At 37.2% G+C, this 26,247-nt stretch overlaps 1 protein-coding gene across 1 annotated transcript in view; it reads left to right on the top strand.

The window, feature by feature from the left end:
- The window catches only part of LOC111571909 (collagen alpha-1(XIV) chain), a 245,817-nt gene that overhangs the window by 151,153 nt on the left and 68,417 nt on the right, over window positions 1-26,247 (top strand). Inside the window, exons 23-24 of the mRNA XM_055017695.1 lie at window positions 9,701-9,817; window positions 22,399-22,587. Of these exons, the coding sequence (XP_054873670.1) occupies window positions 9,701-9,817; window positions 22,399-22,587 (306 nt within the window). The remainder of the gene's footprint in view (window positions 1-9,700; window positions 9,818-22,398; window positions 22,588-26,247) is intronic.

Below are 26,247 nucleotides of genomic sequence, written 5' to 3'. Positions count from 1 at the left end.
ACACAACATCACTGGTCAGGAAGGCACAAGAACGTCTCTACTTCCTGCGTAAGCTGAGAAGAGCCAGTGTCCTGCCCCCATCATGTCCACCTTCTATAGAGGCACCATTGAGAGCATCCTGTCCAGCAGCATCACAGCGTGGTACGACTCCTGCACCTCCTCCTGCCGCAGGACCCTCCAGCACATCATGAAAGCAGCAGAAAGGATTGTGGGTGTCTCTCTCCCCTCCCTCCAGGACATCTACAGCACCCGCCTGACTCGCAAAGCACTAAGCATTGCAGGAGACCCCACACACCCATCCCACAACCTCTTCAGCCTGCTGCCATCAGGGAGGAGACTGAAGAGTCTGAGGGCCAGGACCAGCCGACTGAGCAACAGCTTCGTCCACCAGGCTGTCAGGAAGCTGAACTCTCTCCCTTCTCTGCCCTCTCTACCACCCCCTTCCCCCGCATACACAAACTCTGGTCAATAACCTCTGATCTGCACTGAAATAGCACATGGTCTGTGTGACACTGAGTCACTTTAATGTTTTCTCCTAAATGCTAATTTGCACTCGTCTTCAGTTGTACTACAATACTCAGGTTCTGAACAATAGACAAAATTTGTGCCTTATGTAGATTAGGATTGTTGTTGTCTTTTTGTTTTTCTCTGATGTTTGATTGTATCCTAAATTTTTAGCTTTAGTTTTCACATTTTAGGGTTAGAGAGAAATGCAATTTCAGTTCTCTGTATGTGTATGCATGTAGCAGAACCAACAATAAAGCTGACTTTGACTTATTTTACCTGATTTAAATGCAGTAAATCTGTGTAATTTTATGCTCATATGTTGTAAAACAAAAAAAATACCAAAAAAAAAACAAAAATACAAAAAATACAGATTCCCGATATGGACTTCATGTGTAATTTTGCCTGCTTTTATTTAGTTTGTTTGTTTGTTCCTTTTTACAGTCAAGGTTTAAATTGGCATGCTTTTTCTGTGATTTTACAAGATATTTATCTGCAGTTTAACAAAGCAGGGGATAATCTGAAAAAATAGCAATAAATTATTTACCATTTTTGAAACCTTAAAACAGATCATTTTTATTTCAAACACCAGCAAATATTTGTGAGTTAATTATTTATTATGGTGATTTAAATACAGTAAAAAACGTGTGACTTTATAGACAAACAGCCATTCAGAAAAATACAGATTTTTGATATGGATGTTATTTTCAATTCTGTCCTGTTTTCTTCTACATTTGATATGTATATTCTTAGATTTTACCAGATTTTATAAGTAATTTCACAAAACTGGGACAATCTGTGAAATAACAGTAAAGTGTAAAAAAAATTAATAAAAAATTATTCAAAGAATTTCTTTTGGGATCAACAAAGTTTTAACTAATCTCTTATATTAAATTAAAGTTTAAAAGCTGTTTAAAAATAAAAAATCTGTAAAATTACATTGAATTGTACAATAAATAAATTAAAAAAATAAAATTCTAAGAATTTCTTTTGGAATTAATAAAGTTTTGTCTCATCTCTTACATTAAAGTTAAAAAGCTATTTCATTTTGGGTTTTTTTTTTGTTTGTTTGTTTTGCCGTGCACCACAGTAAATAAATATTCTGATCTTTGCTGTCATTGGACTATCTGAGCTGAATGAAAATTAATGAAGGAACAGCAGGTAATGAAGAAGTAACTCTGTAAAATAGAGCTGAACAGTTAATCGACTTAATCTGAAATACAATTAGCAAATCACAGAAAAAATAAATGACCCAGAGATTACGCTCTCATCTAAGTGGTTTTAGAATACATGTTGTTGTTCCATTATGTTTTAAATCTATTACACAGTGAGTATTGAACTGAAGCACCTCAAATCACAAGTACATATTTCCTCCAATCAATCAGCCCAATTGCAAAGTGATATTTTAAAATAAAATGATGCAGCAACTATGATGCTGAGAAACTCTGACAAGAAGACGTAAAGTGTTGCACAGGTTCAGCTTGAGGTCTGAGGAAGTTGCGGTGGTTTACAGAGGAAGACGTGGGCAGGAAGAGGGAACACTATCAGATCAACCAGACTCTGGAAAGACCAGATGGCAGCTGGTGGTGTAGTTGTGACACATAAAAAGGAATTTATGCCTCCGCTGTGGAAGTTGGTCCCACTTTAGGAGCTTGTTTTACAAGCAGAATGATGATTACTAGGAGTTATAAATAAATCTGGTCTTTTAATGAGGCAAAACGTTGAAATTTATGGCTGATCTGTGACGAGCATTTTCAGTTTGAAGGTTAAAGATATAAAAAGAAATGTAGAAAATTTTGTAAAAGCTGAACAATCAGTGACTCACACTAACAGAAGGTTTAAACAGATGGCAGTTATTTAGCTTTAACCCTCTGAATCCCAAATAGTTTCTGGTTGTTATTTTTTTGTTTGTGTTTTTGCTCCTGTCACATTTTTACTCACTGTGGGCTCATTTCTCACTGTAAAATAAAGTCCTGCACCTCTATGGAAACAGCACAACCATGACTAGAAGTAGACAGAACTCAGAAATGTTTTAGTGCAGCATTATAAAATTTGAAAGCCATAAATTATATGTATATAAAAAAGAAAGTTTTAATAAAACTTTAAAAAGCCCAAATCATCATATGCATTTTTCCAGGTGCCCACATTTGTTAACAAGACAATAAATATATTTAATTAGTTTATTTTTTTATTTATTTGCACACTTGTCTCCTCACTAGTCTGTGCAAACCCTGATTGCAGTTCAACCGAGTTCACCCTGAAAGTCCCTGAATTTTTGCCACGTGACTGTTGGTCGCAGCTGTGTTGCCAAATACTTTGTGGTTGTGTTGCAAAGGCCTGAATTTTTTTTTTTCTTTTTGACAGAATCTGGTTGAAGCAAACAGTCATTTTTTGGTCAGTTTTTGAATCTGGCATGGCAAATAATATAACAGTTTTAAGATTAGATTCAGTTGTCAGATGAAACCACGTTACAGCTAAATAGTTCAAGTTAAATCTGACAGATTTTTTTTTGTTTTTACAGTTTGTGGTTAAGAACTGGTGTAATTCTGTTTTTTTTTTAAATTTTATTTTAAGATGAAATGTGGAATTTAATGTTTCAGAGGGTTAAAGATGCAAAATCACTGGTATGGTTATTTTAACATCTACACAAAGGACTAGCTTATTTCAGCTTATGAAATTGAATGAGCTTTGATGAAATGATTTTCTGAAAGCTAATGGCACAACCTTGACAGTTTCTGCAGCAACTCTGGCTTCAAAGTCCCTTATTCTGCACATTTTTTTTTTTTATCTTTTGAAGGTAAATCAACACCCAAACTTGGACAAAACAAGTATAAATTGTGATGCTTTTCCTGCATCCTATTAAATTCTCATCAGACCAGTATTTCTTTGTACTGCTTGTTCTCAGACCATTTCTTTTCAGTAACTTAATTGTTTGGTTGGCATTTTCCAGCCATGATCATTGATACACCTCGTTATCGGTATTCTTTGTCCATTCCACCTCGTATGCAAGTGAATAAGACAATCCGTTTTAATCCAATCAGCAGCCAGACACCTGCAGACGTCAATATCTTGACGTCCGTCTGGGACTTTTAATGGCACCTACACCTAAATGCATCCCAGCCCTGGAATGAACTGTGGATGCGATGGATTTAACTTATCTTGCAAATGACGATGTGGACTCTTCCTAAGGCTCTTGGACTGTCTGGCCCGGTTCAATCAATCAGCGCTTCTCTAGTACAATCATTTGAGCCAGGATTTCCATCTCCTGCATGATAATTAACCACTTTACTGCAGGCTGGTCTATCGGTGAAATTGGCCCCTTTTTCAAAACTAAAAAATCTCCTAGTTTGATCTCCATGACAGCCAGAGCGGCCAACAAAAAAACGTGTCCTTTTGAAGTGTCCCTGAGCAGGACACCGGGCCTCCACCCTTTCATCCGTTCTCATTTCTCAGCGAGTAAGAGCTCTCCATACAAGTGTCAGCGAAATAGCCGAACATGCAGCTTTAAATGGAGCATGTCGCTTTGCATTGGGGACCACAGTTTCTGCCACTTGCATGACAATTAAGCACTTCTAGGTTGAATTGAAGGACAAGTTTGGAGAGAAAAAGGAGGGGAGAAGAAAATCTGAAGAAGATGGAGAGATGGGTTGAGTTGAAAAGGGAGCGAGATGATGAGGCCGGCGGGATCCCAGGAGGTGAATGGAGCGTCTGTCGTATCGCTCAGCAGCATGTTAATGAAGCTGATGGACCAGCAGAGATGTGAGGGACGATGCCTCAATGTCACACACCAGCACAAGAATCTCAGTTGTTCAGGCCAAAAAAAAAAAAAGAAGAGTGCTCTAGGTTTTACTGGAAATTCTTTTCATTTAACCTCTGGTTACATGTTGTTTAACAAGCATGGGATAATAAGATGGTCATTGTGATCTCATGGTCGATTTAAGGTGGTTGAATCACTGGGTTAAAAGGTGAGAAACATAAATACACACTACCAGTCAAGAGTTTTAGAATGCCCCAATTTTTCCTTTTTTAAAAACATTGAAATTCAGGCAGTTCAAGTCCAATGAATAGCTTGGAATGGCACAAAGGTAAATGATGAACTGCCAGAAGTTAAAAGAAAAAAGTAAGGTTACCCAAAACTGAAAGTTAATATAATTTCAGAATTGTACAAAAAGGCCTTTTCAGTGAAGAAGAAAAGAGTTAACAACTTAAAGCTGTTCTGCAGCAATGGAGGTTGATCAAACCTTGAAAGTTGGTGCTACCAAATCCTACAGGTGTCCCAACTGTTCTTGATTACTGACAACCCCCTCTGTCTGCCTGAAAGCAGTGTTATAGCAGTGGTTATAAATTACGAGAAGAATTAAATTTTAGGGTACCAAAACCAGAACAAGAATGAAAAGTTTTAGTCCTCTAATAAATGGGGTACAGCTGTGGAGTAAACTTGAGATGGAACTGAAACAATGTTCAAACATCTTCGAAATAAATAAATGAATGAGCGTTAGAACACACCGTGGCACCATACCCTCCAGAGCGTTATTTGAACAGTATTGTACTGCAGAAAGTAGCGTGTTGCTATAAAAATGGCAATTACCAACAGAAGAGAGACAGACCAGGTCTTTCCTACAGAGAAATTGCAAAGAAAGTTAAGGTGTCAATGAGTACAGTTTTCTTCACCATCAAAAGGCACTCAGAAACTGGAGTGCCTTTTGATGGCAGGAAGAGGTCTGGAATACCCAAAGCCACAATAGAATCAGAAGACAAGTTTCTGAGAGTCAACAGCTTGGTGATAGACAGTTCACAGGACAACAGCTTCAAGCACAGCTGAATAGTTGTCTTAGTAAGAAGTCTCAGTTTCAACTGTGAAGAGAAGACTTAGAGTTGTAGGTTTGACAGGTCGAGTTGCTCCACGCCACCACCGTACTTCACATCATGATGCCGCCACCACCGTGCTTCACGGTGTGGATGGTGTGTTCATGATCACGTGCAGTGTTAGGTGTCTGTCAAGCATGGCATCTGTTCAGCCTGCCAGAATCAATTTTGGTCTCATCAGATTAAAGAACCTTCTTCCAGTTGACTTCAGACTCCACATGCCTCCGTGCAAACTCTGGTTGAGATTTAATCTGAGCTTGTTTCAACAGTGTCTTTCCCTTTGCCACTCTTCCTTGTAACTTGAATGACAAAAATAACCTCCACTAACACCTTTTAAGTTATTATCCAGCAACCTCTTGTCAGAAACGAGCTGTTAAAAGTTCCTACGCCCGAAGATAGTACAGTTTTTTGAACATCCCCAGAGTTTCCTGAGACTCTCGCAATCCTCAGAGAGAATTTGAAAGTCTTGTGGTTTATGCCTTATACAGCCATCCAGTGTCCTTATGTGGACTTTGTGATTTTTTTACATGTAAAGTTTAAGAAACTTGCAAGTTCCATGACGTAGATGCAGGCCACGAGATAAGAATAGGCCAAATGAACGTAGGCATCTCGCAATTTTACAGCCTTTATTGTAAAAATTATGTGTTGTTACGACTTTATGTGCGGCTTCCAAACCACAAACTGCTATAGACAGAGCGTTCTCCACTTTAATCAGTCTAGCCTCCTTTATCCACTGCTTCTATGGATTTAGGTGGCGGCAGGCTAAACACAGTAAGACGCACATATTTGCTCCTTGCCACATCCTCCAGCCTTTCCTGGACAATCATGCAGCATTCTTAAAATCCCTCTGAAGCATTCTTTCCTAGAACATATCCACATCCAGGAGGCATCTGAATCAGATGCCAGAACAACCTCAGCTTACAATACAAAGTAACAGCTGCTGTACATACCTCTGGCTGTCTTTGTTGCACCTCTCAGGGAGTTTCTGTGCACATTGGGATAGTTGGATGCTGGGCAGGAAGCGGAATTGAGGCCTGAGGCTGCTCTGCTGGGAAAAATTGGATTGCTCCTTTAGAAATGGGATAGAACTGCTCAAATGAAGCAGCATCTTGGGTTTCTGTTCACAAATGAGGGTGAGGTGGAGTTTAGCAATGCCACATCAGCAGAGAAATACATATCGAAGTTATGAAAACGGGTTTCAGTGAGAAGCCAGTACATAAAAGTTAAAGCTGATGAAACCACCAATAATTCCCTTAAGATATAAGCACATCATCAATAACAGTGTATTCAGGCTACTGTGATATTTCTCCCCCTCCCTCCTATCATCTACACATGTTGTAGAGATGCTCAATTAAGAATCCCCTTGTGTCTTCTCATTAAATTGCACGGTGAGATTTTTACTCAAGTGTTGTGCAGAGATGCATTATGCATTTGTATGGAGGTTCAAAATAATGCAGATTAGATATCTGGCTCAACTGGAAATGCTGTTTTGTCAAAGGGAATGTAAAATATACTGAGATGTACAAGGCCATTACCAACTCACTGAAACATGTATGCTAATGTCTCTCAACTCAGAACAAGTGATGCTTTCAAAAGCACAGATGATAAAAGCGCATACATACCATTTGCATAAGTAGAGAGTGTGTGTGGGTTTGTTTGGGTGTGTGTGCATGAAGCCACACTTCTGGAGCAAAGACAGAGCAGCTATATTTCTCAATGTCTGTAAATAACTTCATGAAAATGCACTTTTGTGCCCTTGAAACCGACCGGCCGTACGCTTTTAAATCTGTCATCTGGAAACTCGATGGTGTGCGGTCTCTCAGATGTGAGCCCGGTGCGGTTATATATAGCTTTGTTATTATAGCAGCGTGTGAAGAAGAATGCTAACAGCTCTCTAATGCATATTTTTAGGGCTCCAGAAAAGTTGGTTTTTAGAACTCAGCGCTGCTTTTGTTTGTGTTCCAGAATCAGGGTTTTGCTTGCATGCTTGCCTTCTCTCTGCTTGGTGTAAACGCAGCCTGTAGTTCAACCTAGAAGTCTTTTGATTTTTGTCACACAAATGGCTCACTTTATTCATAGACTATTTAAGCACAAACTATATTTTTGGTGAATTTTTAAATGAAACATGTTGATTTTGATGAAATATACAACCCCTGGCAAAAATTATGGAATCACCAGTCTCAGAGGATGTTCATTCAGTTGTTTAATTTTGTAGAAAAAAAGCAGATGACAGACATGCACAAAACTAAAGTCATTTAAAATGGCAACTTTCTGGATTTAAGAAACACTAAAAGAAATCAAGAAAAAAATTGTGGAAAGCAATAACAATTGCTTTTTTAGATCAAGCAGAGGGAAAAAAATGTGGAATCACTCAATTCTGAGGAAAGAAATATGGAATCACCCTGTAAATTTCCATTTCCAAAACTAACACCTGCATCAGATTAAATCTGCTCATTAGTCTGCAGTTAAAAAGGAGTGCTCACATCTTGGAGAGCTGTTGCACCAAGACGATTGGCATGAATCATGGCTCCACCACGAGAGGATTATCAAACTTCTTAAAGAAGGTAAATCATCATGGAATGTTGCAAAAGATCTTGGTTGTTCACGGTCAGCTGTGTCTAAAATCTGGACCAAGTACAAACAACATGGGAAGGTTGTAAAAGGCAAGCATACTGGTAGACCAAGGAAGACATCAAAGCATCAAGATAGAAAGCTTAAAGCAATATGTTTTGAAAACAGAAAATGCACAACAAAACAAATGAGGAACAAATGGGCGGAAACTGGAGTCAACATCTGTGACCGAACTGTAAGAAACCGCCTAAAGGAAATGGGATTTACATACAGAAAAGCCAAACAAAAGCCATCATTAACACCTAAACAGAAAAAAGAAGGCTCCAATGGGCTAAGGAAAAGCAATCGTGGACTGGATGAAAGTCATATTCAGTGATGAATCTGCTCTGGGCAAAGTGATGATGCTGGAACTTTAGTTTGGTGCTGTTCCAATGAGATTTATGAAGATGACTGCATGAAGAAGACATGTAAATTTCCAGTCATTGATGATATGGGGCTGCATGTCAGGTAAAGGCCTTGGGGAGATGGCTGTCATCACATCTTCAAGAAATGCACAAGTTTACGTTGACATTTTGAACACTTTTCTTATTCCATCAATTTAAAGGATGTTTGGGGATGATGACATGATTTCATAAGATGATAATGCATCTTCCCATAGAGCAAAAACTGTGAAAACTTTCCTTGAACACAGACACATAAGGTCAATTTAATGGCCTGCAGATAGTCTGGATCTCAATACAATTGAAAGTCTGTATTGGAAATTGAAGAAAATTGTCCATGACAAGGCTCCAACCTGCAAAGCTGATCTGGCAACAGCAATCAGAGAAAGTTGGAGCCAGACTGATGAAGAGAACTGTTTGTCACTCGTTAAGTCCATACCTCAGAGAATGCAAGCTGTTATAAAAGCCAGAGGTGATGCAAAATGTACTAGTGGTGTATTGCAGTGTTTTTTGTTAGTTTTTCATGATTCCATAATGTTTTCCTCAGAATTGAGTGATTCAATAATTTTTTCCTTCTGCTTGATCTAAAAAAAGCAATTGTTATTGACTACCACAATTTTTTTCTTGATTGCTTTTAGTGTTTCTTAAAGCCAGAAAGTTGCCATTTTAAATGACTTTAGTTTTGTGCCTGTCTGTGATCTGCTTTTTTCTACAACATTAAACAACTGAATGAACATCCTCCAAGACTGGTGATTCCATAAATTTTGCCAGGGGTTGTAAAAATTTTATGCTTGCATTTGCGTATTTTTTGCAACAGAACCACAAATCACAAATACTTAATTTAGTTTAGTTTGTTTTAGTGGCTTCTGGTATTGATAAATGGTGTAATTAAAAAAAACAACAACGTCTGAATCACTAATTATATCCTGGTTCCACTTGGGAGCCCAAAATTTTACTTTTTTTTTACTGATTACTGTAAATGGTGATTTTTTTTTTCAATGAAACAGAAGTTACGTTGTCCGACAGAACAGCACCTCACATATGAGTAGTTCAAGAACAATTTGAAAGTTGTAAATCCAACCATTCTTTCTGTAATTGAGTTCTTTATGACAACATGCTGGCAGTTTTTGGGGGGTTTAGAGGATTATAATCTCTACAGAGTCTAATTTGTTTGTCATTTAGTTTGAACATGCTCAGAGTGAAAGGAAAATTCAACAACATTTTTATGAGTTTCTAAATGTGTCAGAAACTCTCACTATTGAAAAGATCTGCTCTCCAATGAAAAAAAAGTCACTAAATTCTACCTGTCCCATCTGCAGTGTACCTGGGGGTGACCAATCTGAGCACCTATCAAGTGAAGATGAACAGTTTGTGCACCCAGTGGCAGCCTCACCGACACGCCAATGCCTACAGAGTGGTCCTCGAGTCGCTGGTTGGTGAGTACATTGAAAGCAACATGCTCCACAGCAGCTTGTTATCATTTTGCCTCAACCCTATACTCTGTTCCCCACATATATACTGTTTCCCACAAATGGTAAGGCGAGTACCGATTCATAAAACTGTTAGCTGGAGTTCAGCCTGGGACATTTTTTGAACTATGTATTCATGCTGGTCTTGAGTTCAATTCAGTGCACCATTTTCCTTTCTATTTCTTCCACGCTGAGCCCAAACATGTACCAGTATTTCTCGATAATTCAGTTTTAAAATCCAGTGAATGGACCTTCCTTTTAGACTCATAGAATCCTCAGAATAAGACTGAGCATTAGTTTCCATGAAAACCTTCAGTGTGCTTGCAAAACCATAGTGATCAGATGTTAAAGCTTCAACTCAAAGGGCTCTCAACCTCCCTGCATCCATCTTCCACTATACTTTGCTTCATTATTATGCCTAACATCCACCACCATAATCCATATTTTGTATTGGAGGACAGATAGATCTAAGACGATCATGAAGATGTTACCCCTGTACAATATGCTCTTACGCACATTCTTAACTGACTGTTCCTAATAGAATAAGCCGACTCTGGGGCATTAACACAATAAATCCTTCCCTTGTTTTCTCCCCCACTTGTCACTCTCCAATAAGAAGGACTCTCCCTGTGAGTGGACAATGTGGCTCTATGAACAATCGCCATTTTACGCCTCCCCACTCCTCTGCTCAAATGAGTTACATCCATTTTCAGTAATGTTTCTGTGCTTTTACGTTCTCTCTTGTTAATTCAATGACTTATATACATTTTCACTTGTACAATTAACTCCAGAAGAATTGCAGCTGAAATGCAGCAAATTGCAAATATCATGTTTCACAGGGTTTCCCTTTATACTAAGGATGTCCCGATCAATCAATCAATCAATCAATGTTTATTTGTATAGCCCTTTACAACAGCCCAAAGGGTGACCAAAGTGCTTCACAGTAAACAACAAGAAAATTACTTAAAAACAATACAGTAACTTAAAACAGGACAAACAATCACACTCGCACCTATGGGCAAATTTAGAACAATCAATTAACCTCAGCATATTTTTAGACTGTGGGAGGAAACTGGAGTACCCAGAGGAAATCCACACATGCACAGGGAGAACATGCAAACTCCATGCAGAAAGATCCCGGGAAAGCCGGGACACGAACCAGGGATCTTCTAGCTGCAAGGCGAAAGTGCTAACCACTACGCCACTGTGCAGCCTGTAAAATATACAATAAAACAATAAAATAAACAGCAATGAAACAGCACTAAAATATAACATCTAAAAGAAATAAAAGTAATAAAATGTCACCATGCCGCTAGGTATGAAAAGCCATTTTAAACATGAAGGTTTTGAGTTGTTTGGTTTTGAGTATTGATTTAAAAAGACCCAGGTCAGTGATGGTGCACATGTCAGGGGGGAGCTTGTTCCAGAGCCTGGGTGCAGCTACAGAGAATGCCCCGTCACCCTCGTGTTTGTATTTAGACCTGGGTATTTCAAGCAGCCGCTGATTCGATGACCTCAGAGCTCCTTTGGTCCTGTAAAGTTAAAAGCTCTGATAAATAAAGGAGTGCAAGACCATTAAGAGCTTTAAAAACAAACAAAAGTTTAAAAAGAATTCTCGACTGGACTGGAAGCCAGTGGAGAGCATAAAAGACTGGGGTGATGTGCTCACGCCTGGGAGTGTTTGTTAAAAGACACGCTGCAGCATTTTGCATGAGTTGCAGATGGTGTATAGATGACTATGAGATGCCAATGTAAAGTGCACTGCAGTATTCCAGTCCTGAACTGATAAAAGCATGAATAGCTTTTTTAAGGTCGGTGCAGATTAAGGTTTAAGGTTTCTTTGCCACGATTCGATCCGATTCCTTAGTTATTTAGCATCCACCTAGATGTGATACCTTTTTGCTAGATAATGCAAACTTCAAGTATTGTAGATAAGCTTTAGCACCTAGTTGCTTCACTGGATTATGGTTTATGCTGTAGGTAATAGAGGAGGCAGTTTGTTTCGTGTTGACAAGCAGAGAGCATTGTGCAAGTTTAGTTAGTAAAGGGGCACGATGACAAAGACTATGGTGAAAGCTGGCATGTGTAGTCGCCGTTTTTTGTGGTGTCTTCATATCACGTCTACAGTTTAAAAAGTCATATCTGCACAGGGCAAATGTACTTGTGGTCAATTTGTTTTTTAAATGTAGGAACTATAAATTGATAGTGCTGCATTTATCTAGAAAGCCACTCAAATTTGGAATCGAAACATCCCTACCTTTTTTACTTTGAATGGGTTTCCCCAAAAGTCACATAGAAACTCACATGGAGACCTCATTTTGCTTCATAACTGAATGTAAATTGGTCTGTTGTTCTGCATAAACAACATGCATGTCGACTTTTGCTAAATGCTATTTGACAAGACCCACATGAGATGAGCTTGGTAACTGTAACATTAAGGGAGCTGTTTGAGTAAAACTTCAGTGTTCGTTAAGCAATGGTTTGAGACGAATATATTAAATTACACCGTGTCTATACACAAGCTAGTTTAATCATTTCCTGCTATATCCTCATTAATAGCCATGTCTACTTTACACTGTGGAATGTAAATTAACTCTCATTTAATGTGTTAATTACAGAGGCTGGTTCATGACGATGAATTCATCCATTTTAATGTTTTCTCCTCTAATAGCAGCGTAACACCACCATTCCTATATTTGATAGTGATACACTAGAGAGTGCATATATTGGAAGGTGCTATTGTCATTGTTCAATCACATTCAGAGCAGAGGATTGTCAGTGCAGATCAGATGATCTTGTTATAATAATAATAATAGGACTCCCTTGAAAAAGATGTTAATCTCAATGGAATTTCTTGTGGTTAAATAAAGGTTATTAATAATAATAATAATAATAATAATAATAATAATAATAATAATAATAATAATAATAATAATAATAATAATAATAATAAACTATATATGAAGGGCATCTGCAATACATCAACCATAATACCAGTAGTTAAGTGGATTTGACATGAGATGATTGCAGTTGGGTTACAGTAGGTATGATGTTTCAAACAAATAGGCTTTAAGCTGTTATTTGAGCTGTACGAGCAGTTTTTAGGTGTTTTTTGCACCTTTGTACTCATTTTGGACAAATTTTTCACTACAATATAAAGTCCTGCACCTCTATGGAAGCAGCACAACCATTGCTAGTAGTAGAGAGAACTCAAAAATATCTTTGGTACAATATGGAACAGTCATAATGCCATAAACCATAAAAAAGTGGAATTTCTTTATCTACACTACAGGCCAAATGTTTGGAAGCAAGATTAAATTTGCACAAAAAAAGATCATAGTTTCATTGGTATACTTTGAACCAAATAAACTTGATTATTATATGAAGAGTCACATCAGAATATATTTTTACGATAATTATCAGGTAATTGTATCTGTACTGTTTCTTTCCTGAGCTGTTTCTTTCTAGCCATTTCTGTCATAGTTTGTCAGAGATATGGACACAGTTGAGATTTATTGGGATTTTTGTATGCTAACTCTCAAAAGCCAAGGAGATAAAGTGAATAATGCAAACTGTGATTTATTTTTTTACATTTGCACTGAAGTTGTACTCTTCTCAACCCTAAAACTAAGCACTTCAATGTAAACCTGAAGGTAAATTGAAGAAAATGGTGCATAGCAATGAAAGGGAAGTCAGATCATGCAGTACATACATCCCAAAATCCATAGAATTCATAGTAATTTTTAAGAAAGGCATTGTGAACAGAAAGTTGAAGCTGCTTCCAAATTTTTGACCTCTAGTATATATGTTTTACAAAATAAAATTTAAAAAAAATGGAATCAGAATGAACATTTTTTCCAAGCCCTGTAAGTGTGACAAATACTGAATAAAAGGTGGCTTTACATACTACAGAAATTTTTTATTACTTCGTTATGTTGTTTCTATGTGTGTTTTCTGTCTACTCTGTGTAAACACAGCCTTCAGCTCAGCTGAAAAGTCCCAGAATTTTTTGGCAGTTTTCACTGGAGAAAGGCTTTTTTTTTTTGAAATTGCAGAATCTAGTGCAAATGATTTGTTTTTTTATAAAAATTTTAAACAAGATGGATAGACTTGTAGTCATTTTGCTAAAATCGAGCTATTTTAAGCTTTAAGTAATGAAATTTCCTGACATGTCACAGAGTAGTTCAAGAACCATCAGAAAGTTTCTTTTTGTTGTTAGCTGCAATGCTGTATGTGTAATTCTACACCATTTTAAGCCCCCCAGCATGTTTTGGGGTTCTGAGTGTTAATGCAAATGCATTTATAAACAGTTTAGGAGAATAATTTTGGGCAACATATTGTCTCAGTGACTGACTAGAAGGTCTGTTAGCATGTTTGCGTCTTTGTAGGCACTTAAACTAATATTGATATTCAGTTTTGGATATTGTAAAAAATGGTGAACAAGCTGATGTCAGAAGATTTTTGAGGATTCCTGTTTCTCGCAATGTGTTTTTTTGTTGTTGTTTTTTTTAAATTTAGTTATTTTAATTGTCTTTGCTGCATGACAGCAAAGACGAGGTGATACTAATCGCCTGGACCTGTATTTATAAGGAAGATGAATGCAAATAGAAATAACATTTATGCTCTCTGGATTATCAGGCGGATTTTAATGCAACGCTGGCAAATTTATTTCATGTGACTTTGTATCCCTGCTGCTACATAATACTGTATGTGCAGCTGTAATTCTACTCCGTAGATTTTCACATTGAGCTCCTATCTGCTGCATATCTGTATCAGTAGGAGGGGGGCACCTCATTCATGCTCGCATACTTCCATTAGTAGGAGTTTCAGTATGCAACACAGACAGAAGGTCCAATTTTATGAATCCCTAAGCAGCCAGACATGACAAAGATATTGTTGTATCCCATCAGAGACATGCTGACAGTCTCAAAGGTTCAGCTGTGGAATCAGACACTGAGCTGCTCTGTAGGAAAAGAGAAGCTTACGGATCGGAGCGCTGCTGACATTTACATTTGCAGCATGAGGCAAAATGCAAGGACGAAAAAAAAACAGACAAAAGGTTGGTGGTGTGGTTGCCACATGATGAGGTGTTCTTGTTGTAGGAGTGACAGTAATTACTCCTTGTTGTGACTACTCAGAGAGGTAAGCTGGAAGGAGGGAACTCACAGGATTACTTTCTTCTCATGAACCTTTGGTAGCTATTGGTTTGGTTTCTCTGATGATGAGAAGATTGTCTTTTTCAAAGCCAAACGATGGCTACTATTGTAGATTCATTGTGTGTGAGAGTGTGAAAATGAAGTGACGGCTGTTATGTGTGAGTCACCGCAGACGTAAATGATTATCAAAGTATATTGAAAGTCACTTTTGAAATACTGTCTTCTACAACAACACTGGTGGAGTCAACAACCATGTCTAGCTTATAGAAACATGTTTGTTTATAGCCTACCTGTGATTTACCGAGAGGTAAAGCCAGTTTTTTTTCTTGATGTTTCATTCCATTTCAAGAAGAAGAAAAGCCTTTATTTATCACAAATATATTGTTTGGAAGTAAGATTTTGAGCGCAGGGTCAGCCATGATAAGGGCCCAAAAGAGGTGAAACTGGGTCTTGACCTTCTGATCAGCCACTTGCAGCCTCAACCACTGAGCCACAACAGCCCAGAAAAAATGTGCAATTCTTGGCAAGATTGCAAGTGTGATTGCTGAAAGCTGCCGCATCTCAGCTGCACTTACCAGAACTTGTTTATTTGAGAACATATACAAGAAAAAAACAGTATCAAATATCAAACCTGCAACCTTAAAAGAGCTATAAAAGAGTTGTGATTGTCTTCTCTAGACCTGCAACGATTAGCTGATTAATCAATTATTTTTTAGCTATTGACCAGATTTGAAAAGCATGTTATCGATAAAAGAAAGACCAAAATGACACAATTGCTAACCAGGAGAACTGTAAGAATGATCTGCTTTTCAACTTTCTGACTATCATTGAACTAATTATGTGTGACTGTTGGTTTTGTCAGGGAAATTAAATACAACTAGAAAAGCACTCAGAGAGCGCAGTACTCCGTCAAGGCTGCTCAGTTGACATACGTATCATTTCCAATGGATGAAATCTTTAATAAAAAAATGACCTTGTGCTGAGCACAGGCATGTGTTATGCATGTGCATGTTATGTCTGAATACCAAATCGTGTGTAAATTGCTCTTATAAAGTTCTGTTGATCAGTTCATCATTTTTGGCAAGCCTTTCTTTCGCTAGTGTTAAAATAACCGTTCAAGCAATCAATCAAACCTCCAAATCAATCTTCCCTCCATGCTTTTATTTTAAAGGCTTATTTTTAATGTTGCGGGCTTTTATTTTGTCACCATTCCAGTGGCACAGGAAGTGTTTATCTAAGAAGCGGTTTCTTGACATGACGAAGACGCTGCAGAAAAGTCTGAAAATTCACGTAAGGATGAAAGAAGACAGTTCCATGCTGTTGCTGTCTAGCAAAGGATGTGTCTAAACTTACAAGCACCTAGTTGCAATGGGGACAAGCTCTTGTGGTGAAGAAAGGAGTGAAGGACAGAAAGATGAATTTGTGTTCAAAATAAGGCTGACGGCTGAACATAAATAAAGACTTTGTGAAACACCAGGAGCTTCACCATTGTCTGGCTGGGGTTTGCTACATTGCATGACCTAAATATGTAGCGTGTGGCAGGAATTGATGGGACTCAGAAACACCCCACAGTTTAATCATTTGTTCCTTGTATAATTTCCACCTGATAAATCACAGTCATTTTGTAGTATGATTGCAATCATGTGATCGTCAGCAGGTAACTGACACAGTGTTCACGTCATGGTTACAGCGACACCATGCCGGCAGCTATGTCTCGCAATGGGAACTCTTTAACAAATCCGTGGATCCAGACTATAAGCCACATCACTGCCAAAATCTAATCACGTGGTCCTTTTGTCATTTCTGACCTTCCCTGAAAATTTTATCCAAATCCATTAGTCCGTTTTTGAGTAATGTTTCACACAGACAGACAGATTCACAGATTCACAGACAAACGCATGCCGATCGTCACATAACTCCACCATTCCTTGACGGAGTAATTAAAGCTGAAAACTAGTGGTAATTAAGCAAAGTCACAACCAATGAAACATGTGCACCACATGGTGCACAAAACAAAAAGTTCTGCATTCCTCTGTATACCCAAAAAGCCTTGACTTACTCAGCCTTGACCAACACTCAAGTGAGAAAAATTCAAGGACATAATACTTATTACAGGGAAAAAATGGTGGCTCTACATATTATAGATATTTTCCTGTAATTTTTGTCAATCTTTATACTATATAGATTCATCTTTTTGTAAACAGTGGGACAAAACTTTACTTCTTTGAAACCTATAAATTTCTGCCTAAAGTCTTCAAATTACCTCCAGAGTCTTCGTCAAACTCCTTTTTTTCCCAGCTCCAGTTTAATGTATTCATCTCTTACTTCAGCTGTCAAAAATAACTCTGCACCAAAGTCACCTCCATAAAACAGCCTCACAGTTATTAAAGTAATTTCCTCTGTTCTGATTCTCCGCTGCCACCAACACAAATAGTTGTGTATTTTCCTGTTTTGTCTGAAACTGACTGAACACTGCTACACACCAAAATAACATCAAACAACAGATGGCATGGCCGTGATTCGATTTCACACGTCCACCATTCAGTCACCACCTCAAAGGTAAGATTGACTTTTAATACAGCTATCATCCACCAAATAGGAAAGTAATGACTGTTATTCATCACCTTTGGGCCTCCAGCAATAACGTTGGCATCATTAACGTCACATAAAAGGCACATATTCCCCTGTGTTTCTTCGGTGAGCGCCAATGTATCCGTTCTCGCAGCACACAATGGAGCAAAATGAGGATTTATGTTGGAACAGCTGCTAAGTAATTACCAGTAAGATGTGTCTGCTGCAGGAGGTGGAGGGAAATGATGAGAGGATGTCCCGTTGTTGGTTTGGAAGGTAGTAAAATACATAGGGGAGGATGGAGATAGAAAAAACAGGGAGTTCCTGTTAAGGAAAGAAGAGTTTTATAGAGGTATACTCTTCATCTTTTCCTATATATAAAGTTATTTACTACTCCTTACTTTAGTCATGTTTCAATTTATCTGTTATAAATGAAATCTGCACCCGGTGTCACTTTGAGAAGGATGGTGCAACTCTAGCTAAAGTGGATGTAACGTTGGTGCTTTTAGGTGCTTTTAGTTTCTTTTGTATCAAATTCAGTACATTTTCAGTTTAGAAACTTTAGATCAGGTTTCATAACATCAGTCATTGACACATTGCAATGAGGATGTTATTTACCCTCTAATTTGCAGTTTTAATTAGGCGGACGTAGAAATGTTCGCTGGAGTTCTGCAGATGTCACTCTGACCTGCTGATCAGGATTAGGAGACTTATTGTATTTCCAAACTCTAAAGTGTCTCTGATCCTCAGAACCTCAAGTTGTTCTGTTTGGCTTTACAGTGTAGGAGTTGCTACTGACTGAATTTGGGTGGAAATGTAAAAAAAAAAAAAAAAAGTCAATTAATCCTCTGAATTCCAAGCAGTTTCTGTGCATTTTTGGCTTTTGTTACACTTTTTACGCACTGTTGGGTCATTTTTCACTGCAATATAAAGTCCTGTACCTCTGTGGAAACAGCACATATCAGAAATACAGGAAAAATGAACAGTGAATTCCTCTATTATGTGCTTTACAAGTACTTGACAAAAACCTGACAGCAAAACATACAATAATTTTAATGTTATCAATATTTTTATTATTATTAATCGGTTTATTTAAAAAGGGACCATGTACAATACTAAACATAAATGCTGCCATTTGATATATTGCACCAGTTAGCTTTAACCCTTTATGGAGCAAGTGATCATATTTGGTAACTTCCACACACATGAAATATGGTGTTGCTCCAGCCTCTGAGTGAGGTCGAGAAGCATGTGGTTTTCACCCAGCCAATCTTCCAAGGTCACTCGACAGAACAGTATTACAGAACACAACATCGTGGCATTTGACCAATCAGCAGAGGCCTGGAATGTATCAAACTTTCTCTTTTCTCCGAAGTTGGGAAAAGACAGACTTGCGGCTCGGTCCTCTTCCATAATTTCAGTTGAAACGTCAAAACTAACTGTGGTTAGTTGATGAAATTCAAACATTTTACACTTGAGTAGCTTTGCTAAGTGATGACATAAATTTCTTGGAATGCCTTTTTTGCCACTAATGGGCAAGGAACCATATATGGTGACTTCATTGACATTGAATTCAACATGAAAAGTACAACTTTTGAAAAATGCCCCAAATTAATGAAGTTTTATATCCTCCAATAACACTCTAGGGTTGAAATTTTGAATTTCAAAGTATGTCAGTGAGGGTTAAGCTAATTTCCATTTGCAGTTTACTACTAGAAGAAAAAAGTGATTCTACATAGGCCTACTATAAATGTGTTTAATTTGTTTCTATACTAGTTTTCCCACTGATTTGTGTTAGCACAGCTGCAATTCAGCCAAAATGTCAATAAATATTTTGTCACATGACTGTTGGTTGCAGCAAAGTCACTAATGGTTCTTAGTTTCACAGAAAAGTGCTTTTGTTTCTTCTTTTACCAAAAATTGTTCTCTACCTGCACGCAAAAATGCTGATCTTTGCTCTCTCCATTCACTAGGTCATTTGTTGCTTTCTGTTCCATATGCTCGTACTGAATTGGTTAAAAAAGCTTTCTTTGACTCTGAACCTTTTGCATGGAATATGTCGCAGAAAGACTGGAAATTAACCAAGGTAATCTCATTGTGTGCTTTCAAATCCAATCTGTGAGTTCTTGAGGCCGACTCCACAACATGCCCTTGTTTTTTATAACTTGCTTGTAAATTAAATTTTTTCCATTCGTGTTTTGCTCGTGTCTTAATTTAGTTTTATCTGTTTAATTTTGTAAAGATGTTTTGTAATTGCTGCTGCCTATCTTGGCCAGGACTCCCTTGAAAAAGATGTTAATCTCAATGGAATTTCTTGTTGTTAAATAAAGGATAATAATAATAATAATAATAATAATAATAATAATAATAATAATATTAATAATAATAATAATAATAATAATAATAATAATAATAATAATAATAATAATAAAAACTGGAGCAAACAGTGACAAGAAGTTGAATTAGACATGTTGAATAAAGTGATTTTGTTGGAAGTTTGCAACTCATTTGCTATGAACTGTGGGCAGTTCCATGTTTGCACCATTGGGAGTTAAATGTTCAAATCCAAACGGTTAAATGAGTAGCTGTAAGCATTGTTGTGGAAGGTTGAAGTGTTTTTTCTGTGCTTGTGCAGCCAAGAGCATTGTGGCAGTTTCGCTGGCAATGTGCGACCATGACAGAGACTTCTATAGCGGTTAATGTGCTCTTGGGTCCATGTTTAAAGAAAGAGATTTTGTTAAATAATAGCAATTTTAGGCTTAGTTTTGGTTCACTTTCTAAATAGAACAGCACATCACAGATCAATATGTCAGACCAAATTTCTCCTTTGATTGTCAGGATGATGAAATGGGAGTAAATCAGCACGAAACCCCATTATTTTGACCCTGGCTGCCAAGAAGTTTGTCACATTAGGTACACCTGCACGAGCTCTTAAAATCTGATAAATTCTACTTTTACAGCACTTCTACATGTTAAATTCTACTATGTGTTTATTGTTGAGTTCATTGCGGGTGGTGGTGGAGTACTGGGCATTACAAGTAAAAGTGTTTCTAATATTTAGTTCTTTCCGTTATCCTACATTAGTATCGTAACATAGAATCTATGGCAGAGCTGCTGTAATGATAGCATGAGATTTTGAGAAGTGGCTGCTTAGTGTACATTTAGTAAAATTAGCTCCTGGGACTAAGGATTTGCTTTGTAGCTGTTTATTCACAGTGTTTTCAACTGCACATTCTTGGATTAGCCTGTAAATAAATACACCTGTTCCTGTGCAGCATGAAAACAAGTTTATTTGGATGTTTATTTGTGTTTTTTTCCCCATATTGGCAGTTTTATCATAAGCTTCAGCTCTAATAATTTATGATTAACTTGGCACAGTGGTGCAGCATTTACCCATTTTAACTCATTAAAATGTTCCACCTCCCCTTTGAGCTGAAGTCACCAAAGTGACTGCAAGCCGTTATGTGGATAACAAGTTTTTTTTTTCTCTTTTTAATATTTGACATGTTGCCAGTAGAGCCTGACCACAAGTCTGGAGTGAATAAAAACAACAAACACATGTTGATTAGTTCAGTAATTGGATTTGGTCTGTCAGTTATTTCTGACTGTAGGAAGTTTAGTTTTATTTAGTTCTGTCTGGGCAGAATTACATGCTAAGCTGCTGATATTGTGAAAGAGGAAAGTGAAAACAAAGCAAGCCATTTCTTGGAGTATTTTGCTGCTGTCACATTTTTACTCACTGTTGGCTCATTTTTCACGGCTATGGCAACCACGGATAGAAGTAGAGACAACTCAGAAATGTCTTTATGCGGTGTGACACAGTTTTAATGGCATAAATCATTTTTTTAAAAAAAGACTAAAGAGAGTCTAATTTAATGATTATTAATTGAAAAAATCTGGAATCAACATGCATTTTCTCAAGTGACCACAGGTGTTAGCAGTGCTGGATGAAATGGTGGCTCTACTACTATATATACTTAGCTAGTTACATTTTTCATTGGTTTCCTCTGTGCTCTGTATAAACACTGCCTGCAGTTCAACCAAATCACTAACTGGCTTCACTGTTGCGCTGAGGAGAGCAGAATTTTTAAAATGTTTTCTTTTTACAGAATTTGGTGCAAAGTCCTGCATAATAAACTGGTTTTGATCATATATTGTGCATTTGTTGACTTGAAAAATCCAGTTTCACTTAATATACACCTGCAGGTTGGATTAAGTTGCAGAACTCTCGACTAATTTAAATCTTCCTCGTCCATCCATTTTTTACTAACAGGGAGGTCATCTTTAAGGCTCACAGTTGAGTTTAAGCTTGTGACTCAACTGTCAAACGGTTGTGTTCAGTCTTCCTTTTTAAAAATCGGACGCAGTATTGGTTATTTTACACCATCTGCATAGAGGTTGGTTTCCTGATCTACAGTAGCGATGAAAACTGAACTACAGGATCATTTTATTGCTATTTAAGAGAGAAAATATTTACATTAACTGCATAATTCAACGTTTTCAAAATGTCAGTTGTGAAGCAGCATCTTTAAATCTTCATCCACTGGAGTATCCCTGTTCCTGTTTGTCAGTCTTCCCTACAGCACCACTGTACATTTAACCTGAAGCAAAATCAATACATTTTTCATAAGAGTGCTGTAGGGAATTTTGGAGAAAAACTGCTTAAAAGGCTTTTTTAAATGGTGTTTTACACATACATGACCTTAGTATCTAAGTAAAATATCATCAATGATATCCTCTCCTTATGTTGTTCCAAATACAGGAATAAAATCGCAGTCTTTCCAGGAAGATAATGAGGTGATGTTTGTATTTTTACTGCAGGTAGTCAGAAGCAGGAGACGAAGCTTAGCGGAGGATCCAGCAGACACTGTTTCAACAACCTGAAGGCCAACACTCAGTATAAGATCAGTGTTTACGCTCAGCTGCAGGACGGGACCGAAGGGCCTGCAGTCACTGCCACCGAGAAGACCTGTAAGTACACTCAGATACTCAATGTAGAAAAAAAGGAAAGTGCACTTTAACAGATTTTTCTTGTTTGCTTTACACGTTTTTGTCAGTTTCTTTTTTAAATAAGAAAAAAAAACCATAAAATTACAAAGATAAACTATGAGTTCACATGTAACATCAAAAACCTGTACTGTTTTTTTCTCTCAAAAAAACATGTCCAAAATAATCCAAAATACATCCAGAAATGTCCAAGGTGACAAAAATGTGTTGAAGTTAATGCAGTGCAATAATGGCATATATGGTAAAGTAAGGTAATGAGAGAAGGGCTCAGTGCATCAAGAGAGGTCCCCCAGCAGCCTAGGCCTATAGCAGCATAACTAGGGGACGTCAGATAAGTCAGTTGTGCCCTGTACATGCTGACTCCAACTGACCCCCTCAGGGTCACTCGAGTCTGGCCTAACTGTCAGATTTGTCAAAAAGGAAGGTTTTAAGCCTGGTCTTAAAAATAGAGAGGGTGTCTGCCTCCCGAACCCAAACTGGGAGCTGGTTCCACAGGAGAGGCGCCTGATAACTGAAGGCTCTGCCTCCCATTCTACTTTTAGAAATTCTGGGAACTACAATTAAGCCTGCTGTTTGAGAGCAAAGAGTTCTGCCAGGATAATATGGTGCTATAAGGTGTTTAAGGTACGATGGAGATTTGTTGTTAAGAGCTTTGTTTGTCAGGAGAAGGATTTTGAATTCTATTCTAGATTTCACAGGAAGCCGATGAAGAGAAATCAGTATAGGAGACATATGATCCCTCTTGCTAACTCCCATCAGTAATCTGGCTGCAGCATTTTGGATCAACTACAGATGTTTCAGAGAGCTATTGGGACATCCTGATAGTAAGGAATTGCAATGGTCAAGCCTGGAAGTAACAAATACATGGACTAGTTTATCCACATCACTCTGAGACAGGATGTTCCTGATTTTTACAATATTTCTCAGGTGAAAGAAGGAAGTCCTACATATTTGTTTTTTGTGCAAGTTAAAGGACTTGTCCTGGTCAAAAATAGCTCCGAGGTTCCTCACTTTAGTACTGGAGGCCAATGTAATGCCATTCAAAGTAACTATATGCTTTGAAAGCAAGTTTCTGAGATGAAAATGTCATCAGAATGATGTGGAATTTGTCCAGAATGACACAAAATTGATCAAAGTGTCTTAAAAATTGTCCAGTGACCTTAAAAAAAATTGCACTAGTTTTAAACAGCATCTTGTCACAATTAAAACGGTGCTCGACGACCAGTTCTGAGAGATCAGAAACCGATCCGAGTCCAGGAACTGACTTTACAGAGCCCCTTAGTCTTAGCTAGCAAGGGGCCATCATGACAGAGACTGTTGAAACAGTTAATGCCTTCCAGCCAGTGTTCATGAGTTGGTGTGGAGTCCATGCTTGGTTGCTTCTCAAAAGTAAATCCCTTAATTCTAAAATTGAAAAATACTTCATGAAGATTAATAAGTTTAAATTTAATTTATTTTTTTTTTTGTTAAGTTATGGTTAAGAACTCATATTATGGTTGATAATCTTGAAAATTAATAGTACACTTTTGCAACTTCTATCCAAATTACATTCACAGTTTTATGTCTGTATTTTGATGGTTTTTACAGCTTTTTACACCAAAAATCATAATAAAAGCAAATTACCGTGTAAAACATGGAGGTTTTTCAGCTGAAAATTTATGAACAATTTACTGGTATTTTACAGATTTATTACAGATAGTAGCTACCAAAAATAACACCTAAAATGTGTTCATTTACACATTAATTTTAACAAACTGGCCTCAACTGGAAATAATATCTTCATTAAAAACTTAACCATACTTAAAAAGTGATAAGTTGTTCTTTTACAATATTAAATTTGAAAACATACTATTTTTGCTGCACTTAAATCAGCAAAATATATCATTACTTTTTGAATATTTGCCATTATTTTCATTGGTTTTCCAGTTTATGAATGTTGCAGTATTCTAATGTTTTATAATTTTTTTTCTGACACTCATGCTTCCACATTTAAAAAAAACATTTTTAGATTTTTTAAAAATGTGATACAGTTGTTGATCTTATACATGATTATTTGTGTCTTCTACCATGTTGATAGGAAATTTTATTATTTTTACACATGTAAACATCTTTCATTAACTACTAAAAAACCCAAAAAATACACATAATCATACGTAAAATGAACCCTGGAAATGCAATTAATTTCTGAAAAATTACTGAATTTGTATCAGATGATTATTTTCCACTATTGTCCACAATTTTTTTTTGGCATCTCAGCTGCTTTTTTCTTCTTTTCTTTTGTCGTGCAGACACAAACAGCTTCAAACACTCAGAGAAATACAGAAATCTTTCACTTTGGTATTTATTTTATACTTAATATTGTTATTTTAATGAAGACTTCATTATGAATTTGTTAGAAAGGTTCCATTTCTGAGAGGCTTGTTGGTTAATTTGTAGTTCTTACTTGTAATTTTTAGCATTATAAACGAGCATTATTCAAAAACTAATGAAGTTGTTTATTTTTCAGATCATGTTTTCCTCTTATTCAGGACTCTAGGAATAAACCATTTCAAATCGGTGTCATTTTACTCTGACTGCAAATAGAGAAGAGAAAAACATGGGATGGCTTTGTGAGTTTGAATTATTTGATTTGGAGACATTTTAAAGCTGATACACCGAAGCGCCATATATGCAGCTTTATGCACAAACCCACTGATGCACGCACCACTGACACCTCTACAAGTGCTTCACCCCCTCCATACGATGTGCCAAACTCCCATTAAAACCCATGTGTCACCGTAACAATATAGCAGAAACGCACGCTTGACAAAGACACGCACTGCTGTCAGCTGTCATCGGCTGGGAGGACGATCGCGTCATTTTCAGCATAAAACATCTTTTATCCTTGTGGGAGCTGAATCTTCTTGCTTCTTTTCAGAATGAGCCTTTTGTTGTGCAGCAGCTCCAAACACTAATCAAGACCCAGTGTCTGGAGACGGGGGAGGCTGGCTGACTGGGTGGGTGGGCTGTTTTCTGTCTTCATTCGCAACAAGCACCATGTGCAGTGAATCCAAAGCTCAGTTCAGTTATTTTAAGCAACATGTCATCCACTCGTTTCACCGCAAAGATGAACAATGGTCGAGTTCAGTCTCTCTGCACGTCAGTTGAGAGTCAGCGAGCCTGAAAAACTCCCTCATAATGTCCCCTTAAACAGAAAAAAGAGACAACAGCATTTAATAGGTGAAGGTTTTATAAAAAGTCCTCCAGAAAAGTTGATTATTATATCGTAGGAATTACATTGACATTGCTGTTATCATCAGTATCGGCCAGTAAAGGCTTTAAAATAATAGATCCGCATCATAAATGATCATATTCAGGCAGGTGATTGAAAAATGTAGTAAGTGAGTAAAAATGCCAAAAAATGGTAGAATTTTTTTTTTTTTTTTTTTAAAATAGCTATCTCGTAAAAAATACAGTTTTCAGCAAGTAACATGTAACATTTTAGCTTTCATTTTTCATTAGATGTGTTTTTTTGGGGGGGGGGATTTTTAATGTTTATAAAAGGATATTTGCAGGAGTTAAAGCAATAAAAATATGATTAGGTAGACCAAGATATCTGTCATTTTACAAACAAATCATACATGAGACTTTTGATAACAACAATAAAATTTTCTTTAAAAAAAG

The sequence above is a fragment of the Amphiprion ocellaris genome, chromosome 15 (genome assembly GCF_022539595.1).
Source record: "Amphiprion ocellaris isolate individual 3 ecotype Okinawa chromosome 15, ASM2253959v1, whole genome shotgun sequence".
Taxonomy (NCBI): domain Eukaryota; kingdom Metazoa; phylum Chordata; class Actinopteri; family Pomacentridae; genus Amphiprion; species Amphiprion ocellaris.
The sequence above is the reverse complement of the archived record's forward strand: the minus strand, read 5'-3'. Positions and strand labels throughout refer to the sequence as shown.